This window comes from Pseudomyrmex gracilis, unplaced genomic scaffold, assembly GCF_002006095.1.
Source record: "Pseudomyrmex gracilis isolate BER0280 unplaced genomic scaffold, ASM200609v1 scaffold_233, whole genome shotgun sequence".
Taxonomy (NCBI): Eukaryota; Metazoa; Arthropoda; class Insecta; order Hymenoptera; family Formicidae; genus Pseudomyrmex; species Pseudomyrmex gracilis.
The window spans coordinates 183,995-208,162 of record NW_018020817.1 but is presented as its reverse complement, the minus strand read 5'-3'; the positions used below and the strand labels follow the sequence as shown (position 1 = coordinate 208,162).

The 24,168-nt window shown below is 39.7% G+C and overlaps 1 protein-coding gene across 1 annotated transcript; it reads right to left on the bottom strand.

Annotated features, from left to right (window-relative positions):
- Positions 1 to 632: 632 nt before the first annotated feature.
- On the bottom strand, positions 633 to 21,739 carry LOC109859007 (DNA-binding protein D-ETS-4). The gene is made up of 6 exons (XM_020436824.1): positions 21,358 to 21,739; positions 6,857 to 7,251; positions 6,035 to 6,696; positions 5,083 to 5,237; positions 1,997 to 2,192; positions 633 to 1,751 (listed from the first exon to the last, which is right to left on the bottom strand). Exons 1-6 carry the CDS (start codon positions 21,367 to 21,369, stop codon positions 1,408 to 1,410), a joined length of 1,764 nt encoding a protein of 587 aa, XP_020292413.1. The 5' UTR covers positions 21,370 to 21,739; the 3' UTR covers positions 633 to 1,407.
- Between the last annotated feature and the right edge of the window lie 2,429 nt (positions 21,740 to 24,168).

The following is a 24,168-nucleotide window of genomic DNA, read 5'->3' as shown; positions in this document are numbered from 1 at the left end:
CCCGGTATATACTTACGCATTTATCTTAAAATCTAATCGTTCATGGAACATACTGTATTTAATATATCATAGATATATGGGACCAAAATCGCCAGCACCAATCGTGCGCCCGTGATACCTCGAGAAAACGACACGATCAACCGAAACAATTGTATTTTCTCGTACGTGTGAAAGCCACTGATCGATCTTTGGTACTTTGATCGCGCACAGTTAGCGATCGCCGTGTGTATTTGTTTTTTTTTTTTTTTTTTNTTTTTTTTTTTTTTTTATTGTGATGCTCACGACACGCGTCTAAGGCACTTTTTTTTTTTTATTGATAACTTAATAAACAGCTAGTAAAAATATTTCCGTGATGAACATATCGCGTCAAAGTTTACGAAATGTGAACAAATGTGAACAAACATCACATTACGCTGAACGTTTCGATATTTTATTACGTTGCACAAGAGCAGATAATATAATTACTCCTTATATAGCGAAGATATATTTTTACTAAGGCAAAAGATTTGACGTATTCTGTTCCTTTCTTATCGCGACGTGATTCGTGAGCGAGACGTATGAGCGAAGGGAACATTTGATGTGCGCTTATTTAAAAAGCGTTTCATATAAAAAATAGATTTTTTTTCTCTCTCTCTCTCTCTCTCTCTCTCTCTCTCTCTTTCTCTTTCTTTCTCTCCGAGATTTACTTGGTCTTTTTTGTTCGAGTCGAAGAGTAGCGCAATGGACACAAACTAGGCAGCGAATAGTTCCGCGCTTTAAATATTGCGTCCTGTCGATGTGTGTCGTGTCGCGCGACTCGAGGATACGACGACTGGTGCCGACAAGCGATCATGAGAATAGAGAGAAAAGAGTCATCTCTTCTCTTTTCTCCGTAACAAGTAGTAAAGTTTTCTTCATCAGACTCGCTTATTTACCTCGTGTGTTGTTTGCGGAAACGGAAACTCGTCGGAGTAAAGAAGCGATTCGATGAGGAATCGCGCACATGTGTGGATGTATATTAATGAAAACAATAAAAAAAACAAACGTGTGAGAGAAAGCGCGCGCGCACATACACACAGGGAAAAGAAAGAAGAGAAAAAAAAAAAATTATAAAATAAAGTTACGGGGTCGCCCAACACGGGCGTACTAAACGGACCCGTCGTGGCTCGACGTTATCATCATCGCGGTGTGATAATATCGCGCGTATGACGGATCATTATCGTTCGTCTTTCGATTTTTTCGTGAAGCTTAGCGGCCTCTTCTTCGAAGACGCTCGCTTCGGATGCATACAAATGCATGCGCAAGGAAAGAGATTAAGAACGAAGGAAACGAAGGAAGAAGGAAGGGAAGGAAAGAGAAAATAAGACAAAAAGAAAGAAAAGAAACAGAGGAAAGATAAAAAGAAAAAAAGAAGGGATAAAAGCTGTCTTATAGACAGTAAGGATGGCAGAACTGATACACCAGTCTCTGGCTACGCTCCGTCTTCTTCATGATGCCCTTCTTGTAGTACTGTCGGATGCTGCGGCTGAGCTTGTCGTAGTTCATGGCGGGCCGATTTTTTCGTTTGCCCCAAAGCCGCGCCACGCGCACCGAATCCTCGATCTTGAAGACCCCCTTGCTGCGATCCAACCAACGTATACAAGAACCGTGCACACTCGGGCTCTGCAGTAGCTCCTTCAAAAATTGCCAGAGGTGGATGTGACTGCCGCCGTTGCGCATCTTGCTACCCCCGTTACTCCCACCTTGATCGGAAGCGCATTCCGCGTCCTCGTCTGCACGCAAGAAACAAGCAGGACGCGATGCGGAAAGATGAAAAAGCAAAACTGACGAGCTCTCAATCGCTCTTGTCTTTATATACGCGTAAAAAAAATATAGGAACAAATTTGAGCTGATGAAAGAGCGAGTGTTATAAAAAATTTCGTTGAAGAGAATTAATCTCAGCATATGTAGAAGCGCGTTCGATAAATAGCGATTTAAAATAAATGATGAGTTCGGACAAAACCTCAATGTAACATACCGTCTGAGAAATCTAATACGCAGGGAGGCTCGTTGAGACTGGCTGTCGTCGCATTTCCAACCGCCGCTGGTGTCGCGACACTGTTCGGAGACTGAACCACCCCCGCAGGACTCCAGCAAGCTGCTAACGTGTTTCGCGGCGATTCTTCGACGGCGGCCTTCCAAATTTCCAACTGCGCGTGCAACATGCTCCCACACTTTAACAATAATACATACACGTATACGCTTTAAACGTTTTCTAAACGTTTTGTCAAATGTCACATGTTAAATGTTTCACTCCGTGTGTGTGTGTGTGTGTGTATGTTATTATTGCGTCGGGGACGCTCTAAATTCGAAGGATATATTGAACACAGTTGTGAGATTTCATCGACGCATGAAAAGGATCGCCACGCGGCTAAACAATAAATAAGAGTAGGAGAAGAAGGGATTGGAAGAGAAAAAAAGAAAGAAATAAAAGCGAAGCACACACGCGTGGCGAAGTATTAGAATTCCAAGGAAAGAGTCGTTGTACCATACCACATGCGAGAGAGAAGAGAAAGCGGCAGGCAAGACATTCGAGCGGTTGACCCACTTCTCGATCGTTTCTGCCAATCCGCTGCCGCGCGCGCATTAGCGAACACGGCAAAGCCGATCCCGCTGATCGCAAAAGATCGCGAATAAACGTGCGAGAGAAGCGGTGTGCACGCATACACGTTCGAACACAATTCCGCAATTGACGAGATTCCGAGAAACAAATTCTCAACCTGCCGATGATCATTGTTATTAAAACCCGATGCCAAACCACAAAGAATTCCGTAATTGTTTCCTCGACGAATAAATGTGGCTCTCTTTCTCTCTCCCTCTCGAGGTTTTTTGCACGTCGGTATTAAATCTTATACGCCAAGTATAAGATTTAACTTTCTGTTCCTATTATTTTTTTTCTCAATGTTCTGCCTTTATTTATTTTTTATTTTTTTTTTTTTATTTTGTGTACTTTGTAAGTTTGCACTCTCTCTCTCTCTCTCTCTCTCTCTTTTCCTCTCTTTCGAATCATTTGTATTTTTTGTTTCGAACAACCAAATACAATTACAAAGAACTCGCCTTTAAAATTTAACTTAAACGTAAAAGAAAGAGAGAGAGAGAGAGAGAGAGAAGAAAAAGAAGAAAATTATTGTACAAGTAATAATTTACACTTGTGAACGGCGTGATATCAACAAAGCTTAAACAAGGAAAGAAGTTGGAAGATTGTAGATAGGCTGTAAGTCCGACCATGACTTCAAGCTGCAAGAAATATCTCTCTCTCTCTCTCTATCTTTCTCTCTCTTTCTCTCTACGTAGCACGATTATCCAATTACTACAGACGCAAAGCGGAGTCTATTATGCACGACTACTTCCCCGCTCTTGCTTTGTACATAGTCTATCATAGTTACTCTATTCGCTTAATTTCCGTTAAACTCACACGTTTGTAGTTTTGAATAACAAGATGTGCGCACTTATCTGCAAGACTTGAAGATTTCCTTGCTTAAAATTTACATTAAAAAAACAAAAAAAAACCAATTCCGAATTTTTTGTATTATTAATAATGTTATTAAAAATTCTCGACTAAATAATTTAATGTATTGTTCGCGTGTGGTTGAACAAATTTAGAAACGCGATAAAATAGACAAACTCAATTAATCATCTTACAATACCATTCACTATAACGTAGGAAATTAAACCTTGACAACACCTTGATATATACAAATGGAATATTGTTCGTATTATAAGCAGCTTAATTTTATCAAGTTTGAAATAATTATAGTTATTAATAGAATTAATAAAACTAGATACAGTCAACATCGGCACAACCGGTTTTTAACACGCCCCGATGTCGATAAATATAACTTGATTTGTTACTTGACAAACGCGATTCGGCCTCGTGTGTACGTATCAAGAAAGGCAGAGGAAAGAAATTTTTGCGGTTTTTTTCTTATTTTACAAGTTGTCCTTTTAGAAGGAAATCGTAATTACACACTCATTGTGAGAACGTTAGTTTCACTGTGACACATCTCTTACGTACTTGTCATCAGTGACATTTCGCGTGATTTATTAAAAATTAACGAAGTGTAAAAATTTTGGCGAAATGAGAACAAAAAACTGCTTGGATTAGCGCAACAGTCTCTCATAAATAATCTTTTAGGATAATCTTTCCCGCATCGCTCTGATGTAAACGCGCGACTCTCACGTCGGTCGTCAGATTCTCGCGGGAATTCCGATCCCGTTACATGTCGAAATCACGCAATACACCTTTTACCATGTTCAACTTCTCGGGATATATAGATTAACAAGGAAGGAACGCACATTGATCACCGGGAAAACTCACTTTCACCGGATCTCAACGGCGCCGCGCGCGCGCGCGCGCGAACGTTTCTTAAACCTCGCCTTTGATTCCGTGCGATTTGCGTCGAACAAACGCAGATTCGCTTGTGCAATAATTGCGGATTGTACACAGTATGGTAAAAATATTGACAAAAAAGTCTCTGAGTTTACTTCGCGAATTAAAATTTTTTTTCTACTTGTCAAAAGTATATTAAGTTCCAATTGTTAGTTCATTAATGTAATTCCATGAAGAATAGCACCCTAATGATCTGCAATAGAAATTACGAACAAAAACCGATTAGACTTCCACGCGGCTATTATTGCGTCTGTTGTGTAAACGTATTCGCGATAACAAAAGGCAAAGTCTCGCGAAGCAAGATGTAGACGCTGTCGAACGTCGGACGAGACACAGATAAGAAATGACAATTCGATTGGTATGAGATCGAGTCAGTGCTTTTTATATGTATAAAGAAATAAAATATATCGCGCGGCCACATCTTATCTATGTTTGTGAATTTAAATACTACTCGTTTGTGCGCGCGCGCGTGTGTATGTGTGTGTCGAGTGAGTCGTCAAAATCGTTGGACACGTTGAAAATCACATTCGGCGATTAAGTCGTGTTCAATCTCCCGATGATGTCATATACGTCTCTATTATTATTGTTATTAAATATTATCGCGGATAGATTGTTAAAAATTAAGTAATTTGCGCATGCGATCCAAGGGGCAAGAATATGTAATTAGCGCTCACCTGGGGAGCTCTCTGGCAGAATTCTTCCTCCGTGAGGGAGGCCAGTGTCGCACCGTCGACGTTGAAACTCTCCAGCGGTACCGAGGGTAATTGCAACTGCCGTCTGGCCCACTGTACCCAGGCCGCTACGTCCGCCGCGCTCCATCGTCTCGGTTCTGCAATTAAAAGCCAGTAATCCAACATTATTTTCTTTCTCTATCGCTGATTAAGAAAACCTACCCTACCGCGCGCAGCGTGTAATAAATACCTACACAAAGCGAGACACAAGTTCAATAATTTCAAGATCAGTAATATTTCATGAAAAAAAAAAAAAAAACAATAAAAATTGCATTATTCACTCGCGATAAAAATTAATTTCATCGTACGTACGTATCGAGAGAAATACAAAAAAGTGTGTTGAAAACAACTTTGTATGAAACATAATTACGTCGATGACGTGTGGGCATTTATCATAGCGTCATTTTATAACTCCGCGTGAAAGCGCGTCGCCGCTGCGATACGACACTTGGTAACTTTTTTCAAGCGTGACATCATGTTTCGGACGAATAGACCAACTAACCGCATATATATATATATATATATATATATATATATATATATATATATATATATATATATACATATACATATAGAACGACGATCGAAACTACTTACGCCCGCGGCAAGGTAACGAGAAGGTCTAAAGAGCGAGGCTATAGTCGATAGTCGAGAAAATCAAGGTGTACATGTCAGAATTTCGTCACATAATCATTTCGCATTATTATTATTCGACATTAGAGAAAGTGCTTAGTTTCTGTGAGATGTGATATGTTACAGAGAGAAAGTTTTATATATAAAACACAAAAGTCAAAATAAAAAAATTAAACAAACGACTGAAAACCAGTTATCTACTCGTATTTTATTTCGCAATTAGACTCAGACACACTGTGTTTGATAGAAAAAATCGACTTACCCGGATGAATACCAAGTGCCACGCAGGTGTTGTCAAAGTCTTTCTGCAACTGTTGGATGGCCAGGCTGAGAACCGGCTCGAGCTGCTCGCGGGCAAGATCGCCTACACACTCGCCAGCTTCCATGTCCTCGACAAAGCCAGTGCCGACGCCACCGAGATCGACGGGTCTCAAGTTGTACTTCCTCTGAAAACTGGTGTCCCTCAGCACCTCCCGCAGCAGTTGGTGATCGCTCTTTTGACCGTCTTTGAAGAGCTCTTCTTCCTTACGCAGAGGATTCGCCAATTCGTTCTGCTCCACCTTGGGCTGGTGGGTCTTCGAAATTTCCGCCAGATCTTTACGAGGTGTGTTCTTGAAGAGAAGCTCGCGTAAAGCCGAACTGTTCTCGAACTCACTCGAAGGGCTAGTCGACGACGATGAAGACGAGCAAGAGGAGGGAGAGGACGAAGAGGACGGAGACGAGTCGTTGGCACTGCTAACTGATCGTGGCTCTTCCTTGAAAAGAATCTCCTTGAGTAGCGAATGCCCTTGCACGCCAGTGTCTTCTTTCTTTGGCAGGAAGTCTGTATCAAAACTGCTGTAAATGTCCTCTTCGGTACGAGGCGGGGTACAAGGCACCGTGCAGTCGGTCGAGTCTTCGCGATAGCCTAAACTCTCTAAAAATCTGTAATCGTACGTGATTGTTTTAGTAGAAAAATTACTGATATTGACGAATTCACATACACATTAATGTAAACTAAATTAATGCGTAATAAAAACCGAATAAATAGCTCACTGTGCGAAATAACTCAACGCAAATACAAGTTTTTGCTGTAAAAGCTCACCTGGACTCCTGAAGGATGGCCAACAGATCGAGACTCTTCTCCCGCTTGACCGGCTGTTTGTTGGTCGACGATTCCGGGCTGGTGGGATAAAACTGGGCGCTCTGAGGGCTCCTTGGTACGTAGTAGGGGCTCGTCGGATATCCCGGCGAAGATCCCTCGTGCGAGTAGTTGGGCGATAACGACAGCTCGCCCGTTTGATACGGCGGACTCGGATAGGTGGTCGGCGACCTCGGATGCGGCGAATATGCCTCCTGCTTAATCTGCGATGTCTTCAGATCAAGCTGATGATTGCCGGTCGAACTGTAATCGTCCGACAGCAGGGACAAATCGAACTGAAAATTACTGTAGTCGAACGACGGTGAGTAGCCGGCCGCGGTGGGCACCGTCTGCGGCATCTGAAAAGAATTCAAAATCACAGATCGTCGTACATTTCGTCGTGTTCGGCGATTAACTTGCTAAAAAAACTGTGATATGAGAAGAGAAGAGAAAGCGACGTGTTGGCGCTTATACGCGCGGGGCCCGTAGGCCTGACGCGCCGCGAGACGACGCGTTTCGCTCGTCGCGCGCCGCGGCCAAGGCTAGATCGACGCGAGAGCATATCTCGCGTGGCTTCGAACGTAAGTAACTAATATACACGCAATTAGAGCGCGATCACACATACTTTCTTGTAGTGGTAGACTGAATTCCGCGTCGCGTGTACACACGGAAGAACCGGTCGGGCGATAACACGTATTACACACGAGTGTCGCGCAAAACCAGACGAAACAGACGAATCTAAGTATGTTTCTTCAAATCTAATTTTATTTCTTATACACATGTATTATATGTACGTATCATGTAAACCATATATCACAGCTATCTCAGATGTTCTTGACATTATCTCGGAGTCGCATTTAAGTTTATTTTTTAATTTTACTCGTAGATAGATTAAGGATTATCGGTTGAAATTGCGTATGTGAAATTGCGGCAGCAACGCAGCTGCCGGATTTCACTAAATTTTTACCGAGACGATTTACAAGCAAACATTATATTTCTCTACAATCCGGCGGCAGCGAGAACGAGTGCGGGTTGTAGTCGATAACTATTCGCACACAGTGCGGATCGTAAAGTAAACGCGTATAGAACACAAAAAGAGGATAAATAAACCTTCGATCGTCTTTTGTCTGACTGTACATCATATCGATCTGTGAGAAAGCGAAAACCAGCACCGCGGATGCCGCAGATAAAACACTTTCTCTAAGACCTCTCCCTCTTCCTCTTCGCGCGGGTGTGTGGACCAGATTACCCGTTTATCTTTCAGCGTGTTTATTACCCGTCGTGCGTTTGACCCCGCGTCAGTTTGTTACGCTTCGCGAGTCGCTCACGGCGATCACACACTCTGTTGCTCGTATCTCCGCGCGCGCGGAGAACAACTCGTCGCTATCGTCTTATCAAGGGGTGGCGGAGAACGTGAAGCAACTGTGTTTTAAAAAAAAAAAAAAGATCCAAACAATATATAGAATTATATTGTCAAAACAAAAACACAATTTGCTTCACAAATTAATTTAATGTGTCACAATTACGTTTACAAAAATTTGAAATTAAATGACAAAAGTAACGATCAAGTTAATGCAAAAGTTAAGAAGAGAAACGCGCGCGTCCGACATTTCCAAAAAGCAAAAAAACGATGTAGAGATAATTGTTTCAAAACGCAACTCAACTACAACAAAAGAAGTTTTTTTTGCATTTCCAAACGTTTGTAAATCAAGCGACCAACAAGTAGGTGTTAAAATGATTTTGGTCTTCTTCTTAAAGGAAAGAGCAAACATTGTTGCATTTTAAATCGTCGCTCAGTTCATAAACGCGGAAAAAAAAAGAAATGAAGAATTCTCCGAAAGTGCTGACGAGCGGACCCGAGCACGAGTTTCGGGATCACGCTCCGTCAGATCGTCGGCGTTCATCTTCTCGCGCGGCAAACAAAATGTCGAGATACGCGCGTCGAGAGACGAAACGCTCTCTCCTCTCCTCTCGCGGCCTGGGGTACTCGCGATGTGGTGCACCTTAAGGGCCCATTTATCTCTACGTGTGTTTATTGCCCGTCGTGTGTTTGACCTCGCATCAGTTTGTTACGCTTTGTAAGCCCATTACAGCGTTCCCAGTGCATCTTCTCTGCGTTCAGGCGGGGTCGCATCTGACATTTTGACGTAGTGCCCCGCAAAGGTCGACGCGAAATAAACGATTATACCCACAGACACATGTGCGGGACTCTCAGACAACGTAAAGACACAATACCCCTCTTCTCTGCTTCGATCGTACCGAGACATGTACAAGAACCGCCGTATATATATACATATATATATATATACATATACACACATATATATATATATATATATATACAATATATATACATAGCGCCGTACATGTACATCCATACGCGAGCGTAGTTGGCACAAGAGAACGCCAGCCCAGAGATACGAACGAGCGCAGCGCAAAAGCGTACTCTCCGCTCGTTCTCTCTTGGGACCGCTTCGAAAGGTTTCCGAGGAGAAAGAGAATGCTTCTTATCTATATGTGCTGATGGGATCTAAAGGAACGATACAACTTCCAGGGAAGCTTTTCTGGATTTTCTCCGTACGAGAAGACGTGAGACGCCATGTCATTAGCGATCGCATAAAAAAAACCGTATATTTGCGTCTCGCGAGCTTCGCGTGAGTAAAAAAACCACAATCTCTTGTTTTGACACCTTCGAAACAATTCAACAAACCAACCGTTCAAGACATTTGAGTTCAATGTAATGTGAAAATATAAAACATTTATCAAGCAACGAACATTTATTTATCGGTAATGAGGCGACACAACTCCTCATTAAGCAAGCGGGGAAGGAATTTCGGCTAACTTAATTGGTCGGTTTCCTCGACGAAGAGCACTAACCAAGCGCACTTGCATGCGGCGAGCGTGTGAGAATGGTGCTTTCACGAAGAGAACCTTAATGGTTCTCTCTCTCCTTCGGTTTTGCGCTACACCTTCCTCTCCGTGCCTTTCGCAAAGACAAGTCATTGACGTCACGCGTTCGACTAATCGCCGGTGCAGCTGCATTCTCCCCTTCCGTGCGCAAAACATGGGATTCCACTGGAGTCACGGGCTGAGCGCAGCCACTGGGCGACCTCATAATTTTCGAGAGACTGTCGCGTTTTCTCTCTCTCTCTCTCTGTTCAACCATTGTAATTTATACGCGGGTACACCGCAAGTATGCTTGATATTCCTCGTCATTGTATTTTCGCACATCTGACTTCACGGAAATAATTATTGCTGAAAAAATTTTTGACAAAAAAAACATATATTTGGACTCTTATGTAGATGTGTGTGTGTTGCATAGATATATATAGCTGTTGATTAAACTTATTGCAAATATTCTATGAAAATGAATAAAACGTCGTCACACACACACACGCACACAATTTGCTGAGCTTCATTTGCTGAGCTCAAAGATTTCGAAACCGATTTTTTTCGTCACGGAGAATTCGCAAAACTTGTTGATTGTTATCGCAATAAAAATAACATATAGCGTTGTAACGACAGAAAAATTATTGATGTAAAACGTCCCGCAATTGACTGCGTGATAACGCGAGCGAGTAGCAGTTATTTCGTAATAATGATTTCGATGCTCTCTCTCTTTTCACGATCTTTGTCGGACTTTGAACGTTTACGGTGACATTTCGAGCGAGAAATCACGACCTTCGATAACACCGTTGACCACGAAACGCGAGAGAGATGAAGTATTATAATTTTCTTTTATGTCAAATCGCGGTTTTCGTTCGCGCACCGTAAAATCATCGTTTCTCGCGAGATCTTCAGACCGAAAGAGAGAGAGAGAGAGAGAGATAGTCACATTCCGAGACTTGAAATAATCTCTCTCGTGGTTTTAATAATTAAATGACGAATATATATGCGCGATAATTTTCACGGTACGAGCACATACATATGTAAAATACGTAAACAACTTTATTCGTGTCGTTACGTTTTTGATGTTTTACGAGTCGAAATTTATTTACATATTTTCTCCCGCGAATTATTATTATTGTGACTAGCATTTATAATAACGCGAATAATAACGCGAATAATAACGCGCAAAAACAAGCAACCAATCGCGACAATGTACGTCCACTTTGGACGTTCATTTTGCTCAAACGTTCGCGCGCATCGTTGCAATTAATTCAACTAACACTAAATGCAGCAAACTGATGTCAGTCAGCTCAACCTGAACGCGAGAAAATTGCAACTCGCGTGCGTCATACCGCTCTGAGTTACTCCAGAAACCTCGTTTCCAGTTCGTCGCCTATTCAAACTTGTTTCGGTTCGGGTTACGCTTTCCGCGGCTATTAAAATCAAATATTCATATAAAATATGTATAGACACGAAAATGAAGTCTCTTTATATTCGATCTGTTAAAATCTGTTTTGTGAAACAAAACAATTGCGAAATGTTTTCTTGAGTAAAAATTCAATTCACGGAAAAAATGTGTTCTCTGTGATATATTCAAGGTTTGGAAAATCAACGCGCTCTTTGTAAATAGCGTTTATGCGTGGTAAATAACAAAGTAAAAACATTATTTTTTAAATATTAGGGATTTTTAATGCGCCGCATAATTTTTTTTTTTCCGTATACAAATATGTACAAACTACTATATTACTATATTATCAATGTGTATGCGAGAGATACGACGTGTTTATGCCGTTGAATGAATTACGATGTGAGCGACTGATAAGAAATGGATTTTCACATAAACGCGCTACAATACTTGTTCTGTCGTATTTGCATATTTTTTCTTTGCCACGAATTAATCTTCACTATATGTATGAGTTGCCATGACGTCATAGTCTTATTAAAATAGTATCGTGGTATCTCGTGAAATAAACATTGTGTGAGTAGTAGGTTTTTCCACTTCAATTACTTATCTTTTACTCATTTTCTTATTATTGTACTCACTTAGTTTTCCACTTTTGTGTGTGTGAACATTTCTTTGATCATTTTCTTTATTACATCTTCTTCATTACATCTTTTTCTTTTACTTTCTGTTTACTTTCTATTATCTTTCGAATTAGTTATATAAATAACGTTTCAGAAGATGTAACGTTAATTCTCTCTCTCTCAAAGTTTGTTTTATTATTTTACAATTGTCTACATCTCATTCGATACTTTTCCTTTGACATTGCTCAAGCGTAACGCGTTTTGTAAGATATATCTATCTCCGCTCATTTATACACTTCTGTAATTTTATAACAGAATAAAAATCAAGATCTAATAATTCTTTTCGTTTAACGGCAGCTGTCTCGCGGAAATCTCACACAGATGTATTACCTCAATTACGTGATCCAAGGCCATCGCGGAAATATGTAATTCCGATAGAAAAGAAGTTCCTATCAGTATTACAAATTAAGTGTAATCTCGATGCGTGGAATAAGTATTTCTTCATGACGTGTGCGGTTATTCGTGTGGTTATTCGCCTGATCAATTACGTGTCGCGAGAAGAGCGAATAAGTAAGAAAAAATAATAGTAATAATAACAGTACATTTATATACGAGCTTGTTTAACTAATTCATAGTGTAAGAGTGTACGTATATGATTTAAAAAACAAAAAAAAACAAAAAATAAAACGAAAGGTCAAGTGGAAAGATCGAGAACGGTCAACAAGACAAGACAAGACAAATTAAATAGGGGTGCCGCGCGATAGCGTAAATAAAGTAACATAATACCGCATAATGGAGGCATATGGAATGCGCCGCGGTAATGCCGTCAGTGCATCATCGCGAGGAAGTTATGGCAGCTCGGCTTTTGTCCGGTGCGAGCGAGCTTTAAAGTGGCGTTATTATTATTAAGGCGTCGTGTTAGGACTCTGGAGAGTGTTCTATCTCTTGTCCGTGAATAATCTCGCAAGGATAATCTCACAGGATTACATTCAAAGACTGTGTGAAGTTCTAGTTTTGCGAGCACATAAAGCACATTCGTGTAGCTTCTCTCTCTCTCTCTCTCTCTCTCCCGCTTAAAAAAATAATGCAGATCTCAAAACATTCAATTTATATATCCCGTGATATAATCTTGCAAATATCGGTATAAAAAAAAATTGACATTTTATTTATCTTATATTTGTTTTTTTTTATTGTTAGATGAAAAGTGACTTTGCGAGATTTTTACGGTAACAAATGTATGTATATTACGAGACGGATATAGTCTCATAATGGATACGCTTCCGCGTTCGAAGGAGCTTGTCACTTTTGCGACGCAAAAAAACTAGTGCTCTGTTTTTTAGATCAGTCACGTGTCAGAAAAAAACGACCGTGTAACGTTCTAACCAAATGTCATTGATCAAAGTGATGGTTCTCGTGCGTGTTCCATATTCTGTCAATAATATCAACGTCGAATTATTATCGCGCGCGTCGAGGAGTTATGCGACTTTTTGTCGCCGAGTGTTACCTACATGGGTGGAAAGAGAAGAGAAGGGAAAAATAACGCGCAATTCTCTCCATTCCCTTCTCTTGCCCCTTTAACGCTTCTGAGCGTGTGTGAGACGAGGACAACGATAGGAAGTTGCTCGTCATGCAGGATCATGATTTGGAAAACCCGAAGCGACCGACCTTGAGACTGCCGCTCCATTGCGTCGGCACAAAAGAGAAACAACCACCTCTTTTCGACGTGCAGCTCTCTCTCTCTCTCTTTCTCTTTTTGCATTGTGTGTGTGTGTATGTGTATGTGTATGTGTGTATGCGTGCGTGCTCCCATGTAAACCGGTCACCGTATTACTGTAGTACTCTTGACAATCGATAGATGTCCATTGAGTCAACATATTTCTCGTAAGCGAAATTTTGTATTTAGGTGATATAAGGGGCCGCGGGATCACAGTACGTCACTCTGGTTTCCCTTCATTACACGAATAAATCTTTCGCCTTTTACTAAAGATTTCCGTGGAGGGGAACAACTTGATGAGTCTTTAACTAATTTTTTCAGTACCCGGCCTAGCGGCTGGGTCATAATTCAATCCAAAAATAAAAATTTCTTTTTTACAGGTGCAAAAGTAGAAGGAGAGTTTGAGAAAGAGTATAGCAATATTACTTTTCTCATTCCCGAAGACGTTCGGCGAATAATAGATCAGTAATATTTTTAAAAGGGAAGAAGCGAGAAGATTTGTTTCTTAAACACAAAACTTCTCTGCAGAGAGAGGTTGAGAGATAAATCTCTTTTTCGCTGAACTTGCTTTGCTACACGTGCCGTTACGTCTTCGTGAAAATTTCATTTCGGAAAGTTCTTTTTTCATAAAGTACTCTTTCTTATATGTATATCATTTTTTTTACGTGGGTAAATATATTTTTGTTAAAAAATTATCAAGTAATTCTTGATTCTCGTCTTGCGGATCTTCTCGGTTTTATGTTTCGCTTCGAATCGATCACATTTTATAACGAACAAGTATTATATCATAACGGTTTGATCGACGCACATCGCAGCGTAAAAGAGTTAAGGAATCCGTGCTGTGTGGATAGACCGCGTTTACTCTGTGAGATCATACAAAAACTTATTACGAACTTTATAAACGATGAGAATTAATTAGTCGCAAAATTTCAACATTTATATATATTTTGCGCGTAAAAGTTTCGAAGCAAATAAAAATTTTGATGATAAACGAGTCGCGTAAAGGTAAGAGAAATTTAAAGGACTTCGGGAAGCACATTCTTGGAACGTGCGCTTGCACGCATGACTATTTCCCGCGAACCCTTTACGCGACAATTGTCCCCGCGGTGCACCCGAAGGCATTATAATGGATTCGAGAGCTGAGAGAGCACATATTGAGATATCAGTATACCATGGGTCGTGTACCGGTGGTAATGGTCTCTCCCTCGTGTTCTAAGAACTCGTTGTCTCTTGTAGGTTCGTGTGCGAGATAGAAATAACGTAATATTGTTGTTATTTTCTTGTTACGATTAAAGAATCATCTTAAAGTCGCGATCAACATTTCTTGATTCCCCATATATGCGCGAAAAAAACAAAAAATATTACAATATAACTCAACTTGACAGTTACTGTTTTATTTTACAAAACAACATTCTATTTTTAGAGCCATGCCTTTTTACAGCTCTTCGAAGCGATAAGAGTTCTATTGTCTGTGTCAAAAATATACGCAATATATTATTATTCAACAGCAGCTCCTACGTGGCGCAAAATCTTGGAGACAATCGAGATAGTTTGATGTCTTTTTGTATGAAATGTTTCTTTCGTTTATGCGTAATAGTACATAATTTATACGAGAGAGAGAGAGAGAGAGACACACTCGCGCACACATCAAAGTCGCGCGTCGCCTCGTCTCGCACATGAGATACCGTTGCACGTGAATACGCAAGAACGCGCTGGTTCACGCGCATAACTTCACACAAACGAAGTTTCATTCTTCAGACGTCGAGAAGTCCGCTGCACATTATGCAATACGAGGTAATATTACAAATCGCAATTGTCCTGTTGTAACTGTCAATCGTGTGTACGTTTGTTTTTTTACCGCAAACCGCATGCATATAGAGTATGTATTGTTTTAAACAATACTACGTATATGTACTTGAATTTTCTGACATACTGTGTGTCCTCTACCGGCGTTCTTATATATATATATATACATATATAAAATAACAGACCAGGGTGGTAAAGAACAGCAGGGAGAGAAATGTGTGGAAAACACAGTCACGAGTGTATGCGACATCGACTATCGTAAATCACTATCGACCTATTCTATTCAAATGAAACTCGTGTTTCCCCTCTCGGTGACGTCTCTCGCACTCTTGTTGTTTCTTCGAACCTCTTTTGTATATCTTTTAAGAGATCTTCTTTCGCTTGCAACGGCTCGCAAATTATGTGCCGAAAAACGTACGCTTTTATATATTTTTATATTTCCATTGTTAAACATGTGTTAAATATGTGTTTGCGTTTTTCTGAGAAGTATATTATGAATATAATAAATAGTTCAAAATAAATATATACATATGTTTATCTCTTTTGAGTAATTTTTGTTTGCTTTTGTAAAATAGCAATTAGAAAAGAACAAGTTGAACAATTTTGCTAATTGTCAAGTGCAAATTATCGATCGCTTGCCGTTATTTAACTGTAGAACATAACAAAAACAGAGAAAGAAAGAGAGAGAGAGAGAGAGAGAAGCGTCAAACCTCGTTCATTAAATGCGTATACGTATAGTGACCGTTCCGTATGTAGGCAACTCGTGGACAGAAGAAGCAGAGAAGCAACGTAACGGTAAAGTCACGTACCGAACAAACTCGGTTGCCGTAGCGGTTGCCCATGTACATATACGTGTGGATCACATAGCCATACGCGTAAATACCACCGACGTATGCGGCATAACCGAGGCGAATTGAAAGAAAACGTGATTACGGCTCTGAGCAATTGAAGGGATACTTAAATTAAAACTCTATTTATTTATAAGATATTTCCTCTTATACATAAAATTACCTGAGATCCAAACAGTATCATGCACATCATAAAAATCACAAAATAATGACAGAAACAGCGAGAAAGAGAGGAAGTTTATTTTTTGTCTTCGGTGTAATAAAACAACATTAAAAACCGCAAAGTTGTTACAAGTATTACGAGTAAATGTCAAGTATCAAGTTTTTACGTGTAGATAAAAACTTAAAAGAAAGTATCACATTTATTATTATTATTTTTTTTTCTTTCTATCTCTTCTGTTATAGACGACATGAGAGAAGTAAATTTCCACATGATATGTAAAATGCGGCGATCTCAACCTGTTTTCACGCGCATTACGATAATTACGACAATATTACGGAGTATGTGTGGTACGCGAGGTGCAACGTAGCACCGCGCAATCGTGGGTAATTGGAACGAACGCACGCGGGCAGAGCGGAACACGCGGGCCCCGTAACAACGTCGTTTCTTTATTGTTTCCTTCTTTCTTGATCGGTTATAAGCAATGCCGCGCGACGACGTACTTTCGTCTCATCTCCGGATATGCGCCTCCGCAACGGTTGTTGCAGTCGTGGAATCCGGTCGCTCTCGGATATCAGACGCGCCGTATTTACTCCCTTATGACTTCCCGTACAGTTAATCGGTGCATCACACCGCTGCATTAACCGTAATCCGCAAGTACCTGCTGGTAACACCGATATGGTAATATCGGAAGATACACGCGCGGAGTCTTCGAACGAAAATAGATACGCGCTTGTTTCGCAGGTGTTACTTTCAAATTTTCCGCATTCTCGATACAATATTTCATTCATTTTTGCTAATATGCGGCGCTTACATAAGTTTCAAGTAAAGAGCGCGGAAAATAAATAAAATAAAATTTTCGTCGATATGAATTTACGGCGATTTAATTGGCGAATATTATTTTACAATTGAAATTCAATCCGATAATATTGCACAATAGTTTGCAACTTGTGTAATAAATAACGGAAAGTCCGCGCGCGCGGCGCGTTTCTTAGAAACGCTTTCTTTCTCTTTTACTTTGTTTTTTTTTCTTTTTGTACGAGAGCGCGCGCGAGTTCGCTTTCTCGGGATGGGAATCGAGAAGTACATATTAAAGAGAGTCGATCTCGACCTTTAAAACTGCCTTTCGAAAAAAAAAAAAAAAAAAACACTGTCTTTTTACGTCGTCCTTTCTTCGCTTCGCGCCGAGGTGCTTTGACCTCGCTCGATTTATACCCCCCTGTGCAATACGGATAAATGTGCAAGCCGCGGAGAAAGAGCCATTTGCGATTTGCGTCAGTAAACGGCCACCCACGTGCACAACACACCGCCGAACGCTGATTAATGTCCTCGATTTCGAGTCCCGGATCGATCCTAGATCGTAGATCACGGGCGTCGACACGCAACTCAACGTCGATCTCGCAAGGGCCCCGAGATCGACGTTCGACACGGCTGTGTAAGATTGCGCAACTCGTATCTCGCTTGCGTTAGCAATATTGACGACGACCTTTCGTATCCCTTAAGTACAGGAGAACGGTACCGCTGTATGGCCTCTGTGTGTGTGCGTGTGTGTGTAACAGTCATACACCACTAATGTGGTAAAATACATAATACTGTAAACTCTCCAATATCTTATTCATGCAAAAAAAAAAAAAAAAGAAATGACGTACGAAAGATAATGTAGGAAGTCTAAGAGATCGCTGGTCCTCACATGTCGATTTAACACACCTTGTGAAAATAAACTGTAATAATAATTGCGCACATTGTACACGTTTGTAACTTGGTTCTGTCTCTCTTTGAACTTTTCATCGAATATATTTTATATATATATACTACGTTATATATACTTGTCGATAAGTCACACTAAAAACAAGTATCTCCGCGAATGGCTTTACACGTATAACATATTATCTATAATTCTTATCGTCGCGAAAAAAAAACAAGATTAACATAACATAAATATAGAGAAGAAAATTAGATTAGATTAAAGAGCTATATTTATATAATGCGCTCTGATAAAGGAAATTCTTTACGCTCCTCTCGAGCGTAAGAGAATTAAATAAAAATACACAAAACAATAAAATAATAAAAATAAAATAAAAGAGAAAAAGAGAGAGAACGAGCTGCGATCAAATCAAAGATATATAATTGATCGAGTTAATTAAAATTAAAGTGGATTCTTTTGAGATGATATCCAGTTGTAAGTTTTACAATATTGAGGAAGAAGAGAAAGAGATAAAGAAGGGGAGAAAGAGAGAAAAAGAAAGAAAGAGAGAAAGAGAGAGAGAGAGAGAGAGAGAGAGAGAGAGAGAGAGAGAGATAGAACAACGAAAGAAAAAGAAGAGAGAAGCAAAACCGTAGATGTCGTGTGGTGGAAACGAGTCTGGTGCAATTACTATGAGGCTGGCTATCCTCGGACCAGGAACGAACAGCCAACCACGCCCTCGCTAATGCGAACCCGTGTGAGACAGGATTTCGAATTGACTCGGCAAGGACGACTGCTACATACAATACCCGCTCGTGGCACACAAAGACCGGCTACCGATATTTTTTAATTACACCGCTGTTTACGCGGCTAGGATACGAATCGACACGGCGTGTCTCATATATATTGTGACTCGGTTATCTCTGACAATAAAGTTTCGCATGATATAGGTTACGCGCTTTTATATATCGATGACCGAAAATACTCACGGATACTCTGGACAAATATTGAAATATAATAAGAAAAAAAAACAACTGTAAAGGAAGGTTAAAAAAATTCGTTGGTTTCTTCTCTAGCGAAAGTATACGTGGGTCGAAGATTTAAAGCGTGCAAGTCGCGACGTGAAAAAACTTATTTATTCAAACGATATAAATACAAAAAATTGCAATTAAAAAATAAAATGTTATTTGTATTTTCTCAGGAAAGAGAAAAGGAACGAAGTCTCTTGTCTGCCGCTCCCGTCGATCCGAGTAAATGGCCGTTTGGTCAGACATTGATTTTTAAAAAAACAGCTACCGCCAATATCATTTTGACAAAGTTTGTTTTTGTTAATTATCACGCGAAAAGTTTTTTAATTTTATTCCCTTTTTTTATTCCTTTCCCTTAAATAGAGATTCGCGCGTAGTCTTTTTTTTTTTTTATTAACTATACAAATTTCCTCGCTCAAGAGAGATACTTTAACTTTTTTCTCTGGAGAAAAGAGAGAGACCTTCTAATGTAATTCTCTGCTGTGTATAGGCACACCAATAAATACAAAAATGACGTTTCTTACGCATGTTATAAATAACGTTTCGACGTGAACAACGTTTCTTTTTTCAAGACCGCTTTCCTTTATGATTGAAACTCAAAAATAATTGTGATTTATAACACGTGTAATTTGTAACACATTTCACTATTGGAAATATCAAAAAAAGCAAACTGTGAGTTTTAATGATATAGTGTCTCACGGAAAGTTGTTGAAATAAACACGGCCTTTCTCTCTCTTTTCCCAATAATTCAGATACTTATAGGTTTTATTACTGATAGTCTCGTATATAGTTTCTATAGTTTCGTTTTGACAAATTTATTGACAGAATCGCAGCAAATGCGATCGAACATATGTATGTTTGTATCATTAAGACTGGCGATATTTGTTAATTTTTTATAAACGTTTTATTTTTATTCAAAAAAGTTTAAACATCCGAGAGAGCGATAAAGTTTGTACAAAGTACGAAATTCTACAGCCGCGTTGTGCATATCGTCAAAACGCTAAACTACTACGTGAGAACAATTAAAATCAAATATACGTTGTAAGAGAGAAGCGTTACATAAATTAAAAAAAAAAAAACAATTAAAACAATTTAATTTAAAGTGTAGTTAAGTTCGGTGAGTAAAAATAAATAAGTTTTAAAGGTGAAAGCGTTGCCGAACGAGAGTTGCGGGATTTTAGGCAATTCAAAAACAATTTATTTTCAACATATTTCTATTTCATAAATGTTACATCGTAATATATAAAATAATATTTTTTATCTCCATTATGCTCGATACTTATTCTTCAGCGTCGCAAAAAAAAATAACTACGTACATAAGTATAACGTTAATTATCTTTTACAAGCGGCGATAATAGACGCGAACAAAAAAAAGGCAGAGTTTAATCTGTGGAAGCACAGTTAATCGCGGAATACAATTACAAATATCGCTTAATCGCACGCGCTCGCATAGTACTTTTTGTTTCCCGCGCGCGTGTCATCAAGAGATAAACTTGAGTGCATATCTTCGCAAAAAATCTTCATACGCTTATAGCGTAATTTTTTCGTTTCTTTTTTGTTTTGCAATTATAACAAAATGATAGCGCGATCAGAGAGTCGGAGGCGCGATTATCGCTTACTGAATTATTAAGATAGCGGCGACATGTAAAATATACATAATGTACAAAAGTGTACGATTATTTATTTAATTATTTTCACGCAAATGCGCTTAGAAAAAAAAAAAAAACAAACACTTCGATCGTATCAAAGTGGCACGTTTTCGCGAAAGACTAATGAAGTGTTGCTCGGTAAAAGTCTCATCGCGCGTCAAGAAAATCGCGGATCGGTCGCAGATTTCGCTACTGTTTTTTACCGCGAAATTTTCCATCACGTACCAGCCGAGTGAATTTCTCGCTTCCCGTACTAACTATCGACACACCGTGCAAGTCTTTATAGTAGTAGTGGATTCGAAAGTTAGCCTTCCGTACGATTGACTCACACCAGTATCTTTCTTCGACAGGACCGTAACCATTACGGCGCATTGGAAATTTATTTTTTCTCCTCATAATTCTTTCTCTGCGGTTACGATTGAACACGCATTTGATTGTTTTTTTTTTGTTTTTACCCGTCAATTATAAAAATTGTAAAATAGTTCGAAGAACGCACCGCGCATGTATGTAGATGCGTGTCGATGCGAGCAATAAGTGTAGTTGTAGCTGAACAAATGTTAACACATAATATTTTATATTGAATATGAAATATAAGAAAGAGAATATTGTGAAATCAATAAACGCAAGTTATTGGATGCGGTAAAAAGAAATGAAAAACTTACCGTCTCCACCATGTCGAATTCTCCTCCGTGTGTACTATAGCTCGTTTCTCGCCGCTGGTGGCTCCACACTTTTTGACGGCTCTCGTTCTCACGCGCGAGGATCGATCTCTCAGCGCTCTCGATCACGAGAGGAGAGATCGACTCGATTTGTTTTTTTTTTTTTTTTTTTTCCGCGCGATCGTCAAATTGTTGCACGATGACGACGACGATGGAAAATCCTCAGCGGATCCTCCACGTCTCCTCTTCGTGTTTTCGTCGAGAATTTTTATATCCACGATTATTCTTTTTTTCCGTTCTTGTCAACCGCGTGTGCGTGCCTCCTCTCTCGCGGATTCTTCGCGGGTTTCTCGCGACTCCTCGCGAACCTCGTGTACCACGTACGACCGACCGACTGCCGGCGCGCACCGATCGTGTGGCGGGAGTCAGTGCTCGCGTTCGAATCCAAACGGATTCGACCGAAACCGGCCGGGAATCACCGAAGCCGCGATCGACCTACTAATTCGCGCGTGCGCGATCTTCGCTGGCGCGTCGCTCGCTTTGCGTTGCTTCGCCTTCGCGCACTCGCTCGCCAGTCTCCTCGACACGGCGAACTGCGGCGGAACATGTGCGTCGCTATTTCGCGCCCAGCGACTTCCGCATTTTACCACACACACGTATCTCGTGTGACTGATTAGCGTCAAAACGTTACACACGACATTGAGAGATTTGCTCATTTTCTAATATTCGAAATTGACGTATTTACCTTATCAAGGAATTAGTCGAGACTTAATAGAGAGAACTCTCGTACATATAGTTTGTCGAATAACGAAAAGCGATAACGCGCGCTTCGATTTTTGAAACCGTTGTATATGCAAAAACAAACAATACACAATGTATACGTAGTTATGTAACTGACAATGAGAGATCGATACGCGCAACGTTTCTTTACTTTTCAATTTATATTCCGAATGATTGATCAGTTTTATTCGTAGCGGATACGTTTTAATGTAATGAGACAGGTAATATGTATATTGATCGGCGTAATAAGAATAAATTATAAGTTAATTATAGTACAACAATTATTAATGATAGAAATACATTTTTGTTCTTTTAATCGATACATGTTTATACATAGTACTCTTATACATGTTTCCATTATATAATTATCACCAATATTTATCGCCGTATAAATGTTAGACCATTGTGTACGCTAAGCTACATAGGCGTTCATAGAGTTATAGCTCAGATTCTGATCTCCTATCCTATCGGAGGACATTGTGTTTGAAAGTAATAGCGCTACGTATGTTGGCGCTATAGACAGGATGCAGTTAAGAGTGCGTGACGCACTTGCTTCAACCTTTAACTTAAATAAGAGCATTGTGCTTTAACTCTGACATATAAATATGCGTAATCTAACATGTCCACTCGCGTTGTATTATATTATTGCTAAAATCACAGAGAAAAAACTGAAACAATCAATATTTTAAACGCAACACCCAACGTGAAGTGAATTTGTGCGTTTTTTTTTTTTTTTTTTCCTAACGCTTCTTTGACAATTGTATGACTTTTATTTTTTTATTGTTTGCGTTTTTTATATATATATATATATATGACTTAATTATAAAATAGAAATCACACAATTTTGTGTAATATTCAAATCTCGTTGGTTCATCAAAACGTCTATTTAAAATTTGCTTGAATAAAAAAATTTACATGTACACACACCAATAACTGCGTACACGCGAGGCTCTACTTGCCGATGTTGTTAATTTCATTTTGTTTTTTCTATTATATTATACATTCTCGATTACGTGATGTTAGGTTCTTTATCGGACCATGCCACGTACACACAATATATGAGAGGCGACAACACACATCTCCCCCGGCTTGTTCGCGCGCCAGCCTTGATACGACAGTAAATACACAACTCGCATGTGCGTAACGTGTGCCTCAGAGAGTATGTATGAGCTTTGCTTGAAATTAGACTCCTTGTCTCTCTGTAGTCGGTGTGATTCGCGCGAGAGCACGCAAGCATTCGCGTGGGCGATTAGATCCGCGCGCGACACGCTTTATCTGGAGAAAAATCGGCACAATAGCCCTTTGTATGCCTGTCCGAGACTGTCGGTTTGGCGATGACGTCGCGTCGCACATATCGTTTCGAAACGAATTCCAGGACAGTCCTTTTCCGGATCTGCGCGGTGCGAATTGCATAAGCGCACAGTTTTTTTTTTTTTTTTTTTTTCGGCGAACATTTCGAAGAAACGATCTATTTTCGATTGAGTTTATTTCGCAATTGACACATGTTATACGAACAACGCGGTTAATAAATGTGTTTTAAGAAAAGTGTTTTATGGTCAATTGTAAGTAATATATCTGTGCTAAGAAACGTAGCGTGTTTCGTAACGCGTCTTCTTGCATGCCTCTTTACCGAGAAAGATGATGATTTAGTTGTGCCGTCGCTACACAAACATGTAGGTGTACATTTACATGTGTGTGTGTGTGTGTGAGTATCTATATTTTTAATTGCGTTTTCTATCACATTCTTGTTTTTATATAATACTTCCACTCCTGGTGCGTATTCAGTGCACAAATAAATCATAATTCACTACAATTATTGGCGGAGAAGAAAATTTCTCCACATTTAACGAAGTTGTTTTTTTTCAACAAAAAAATTCTCACAAAAATCTTTCAAGTATGTAGAACGCAAACCACTTTCCACGCGCGCATAAAATATATTTAAGTTTTTTCTTTTTTTTTTGGTCTCAAATGAGAGTCGATTACGAGATCGATATTAACCGCAAATAATGCACAGGTGTTCGTTATCGATCAGCT

Coding starts and splice junctions, on each gene's coding strand:
- LOC109859007 (XM_020436824.1), bottom strand. Junction 5,238..6,034: donor GGCACTTGGTATTCATCCGG/GTAAGTCGATTT, acceptor TTTTAATTGCAG/AACCGAGACGATGGAGCGCG. Junction 1,752..1,996: donor CGTATTAGATTTCTCAGACG/GTATGTTACATT, acceptor TCTTGCGTGCAG/ACGAGGACGCGGAATGCGCT.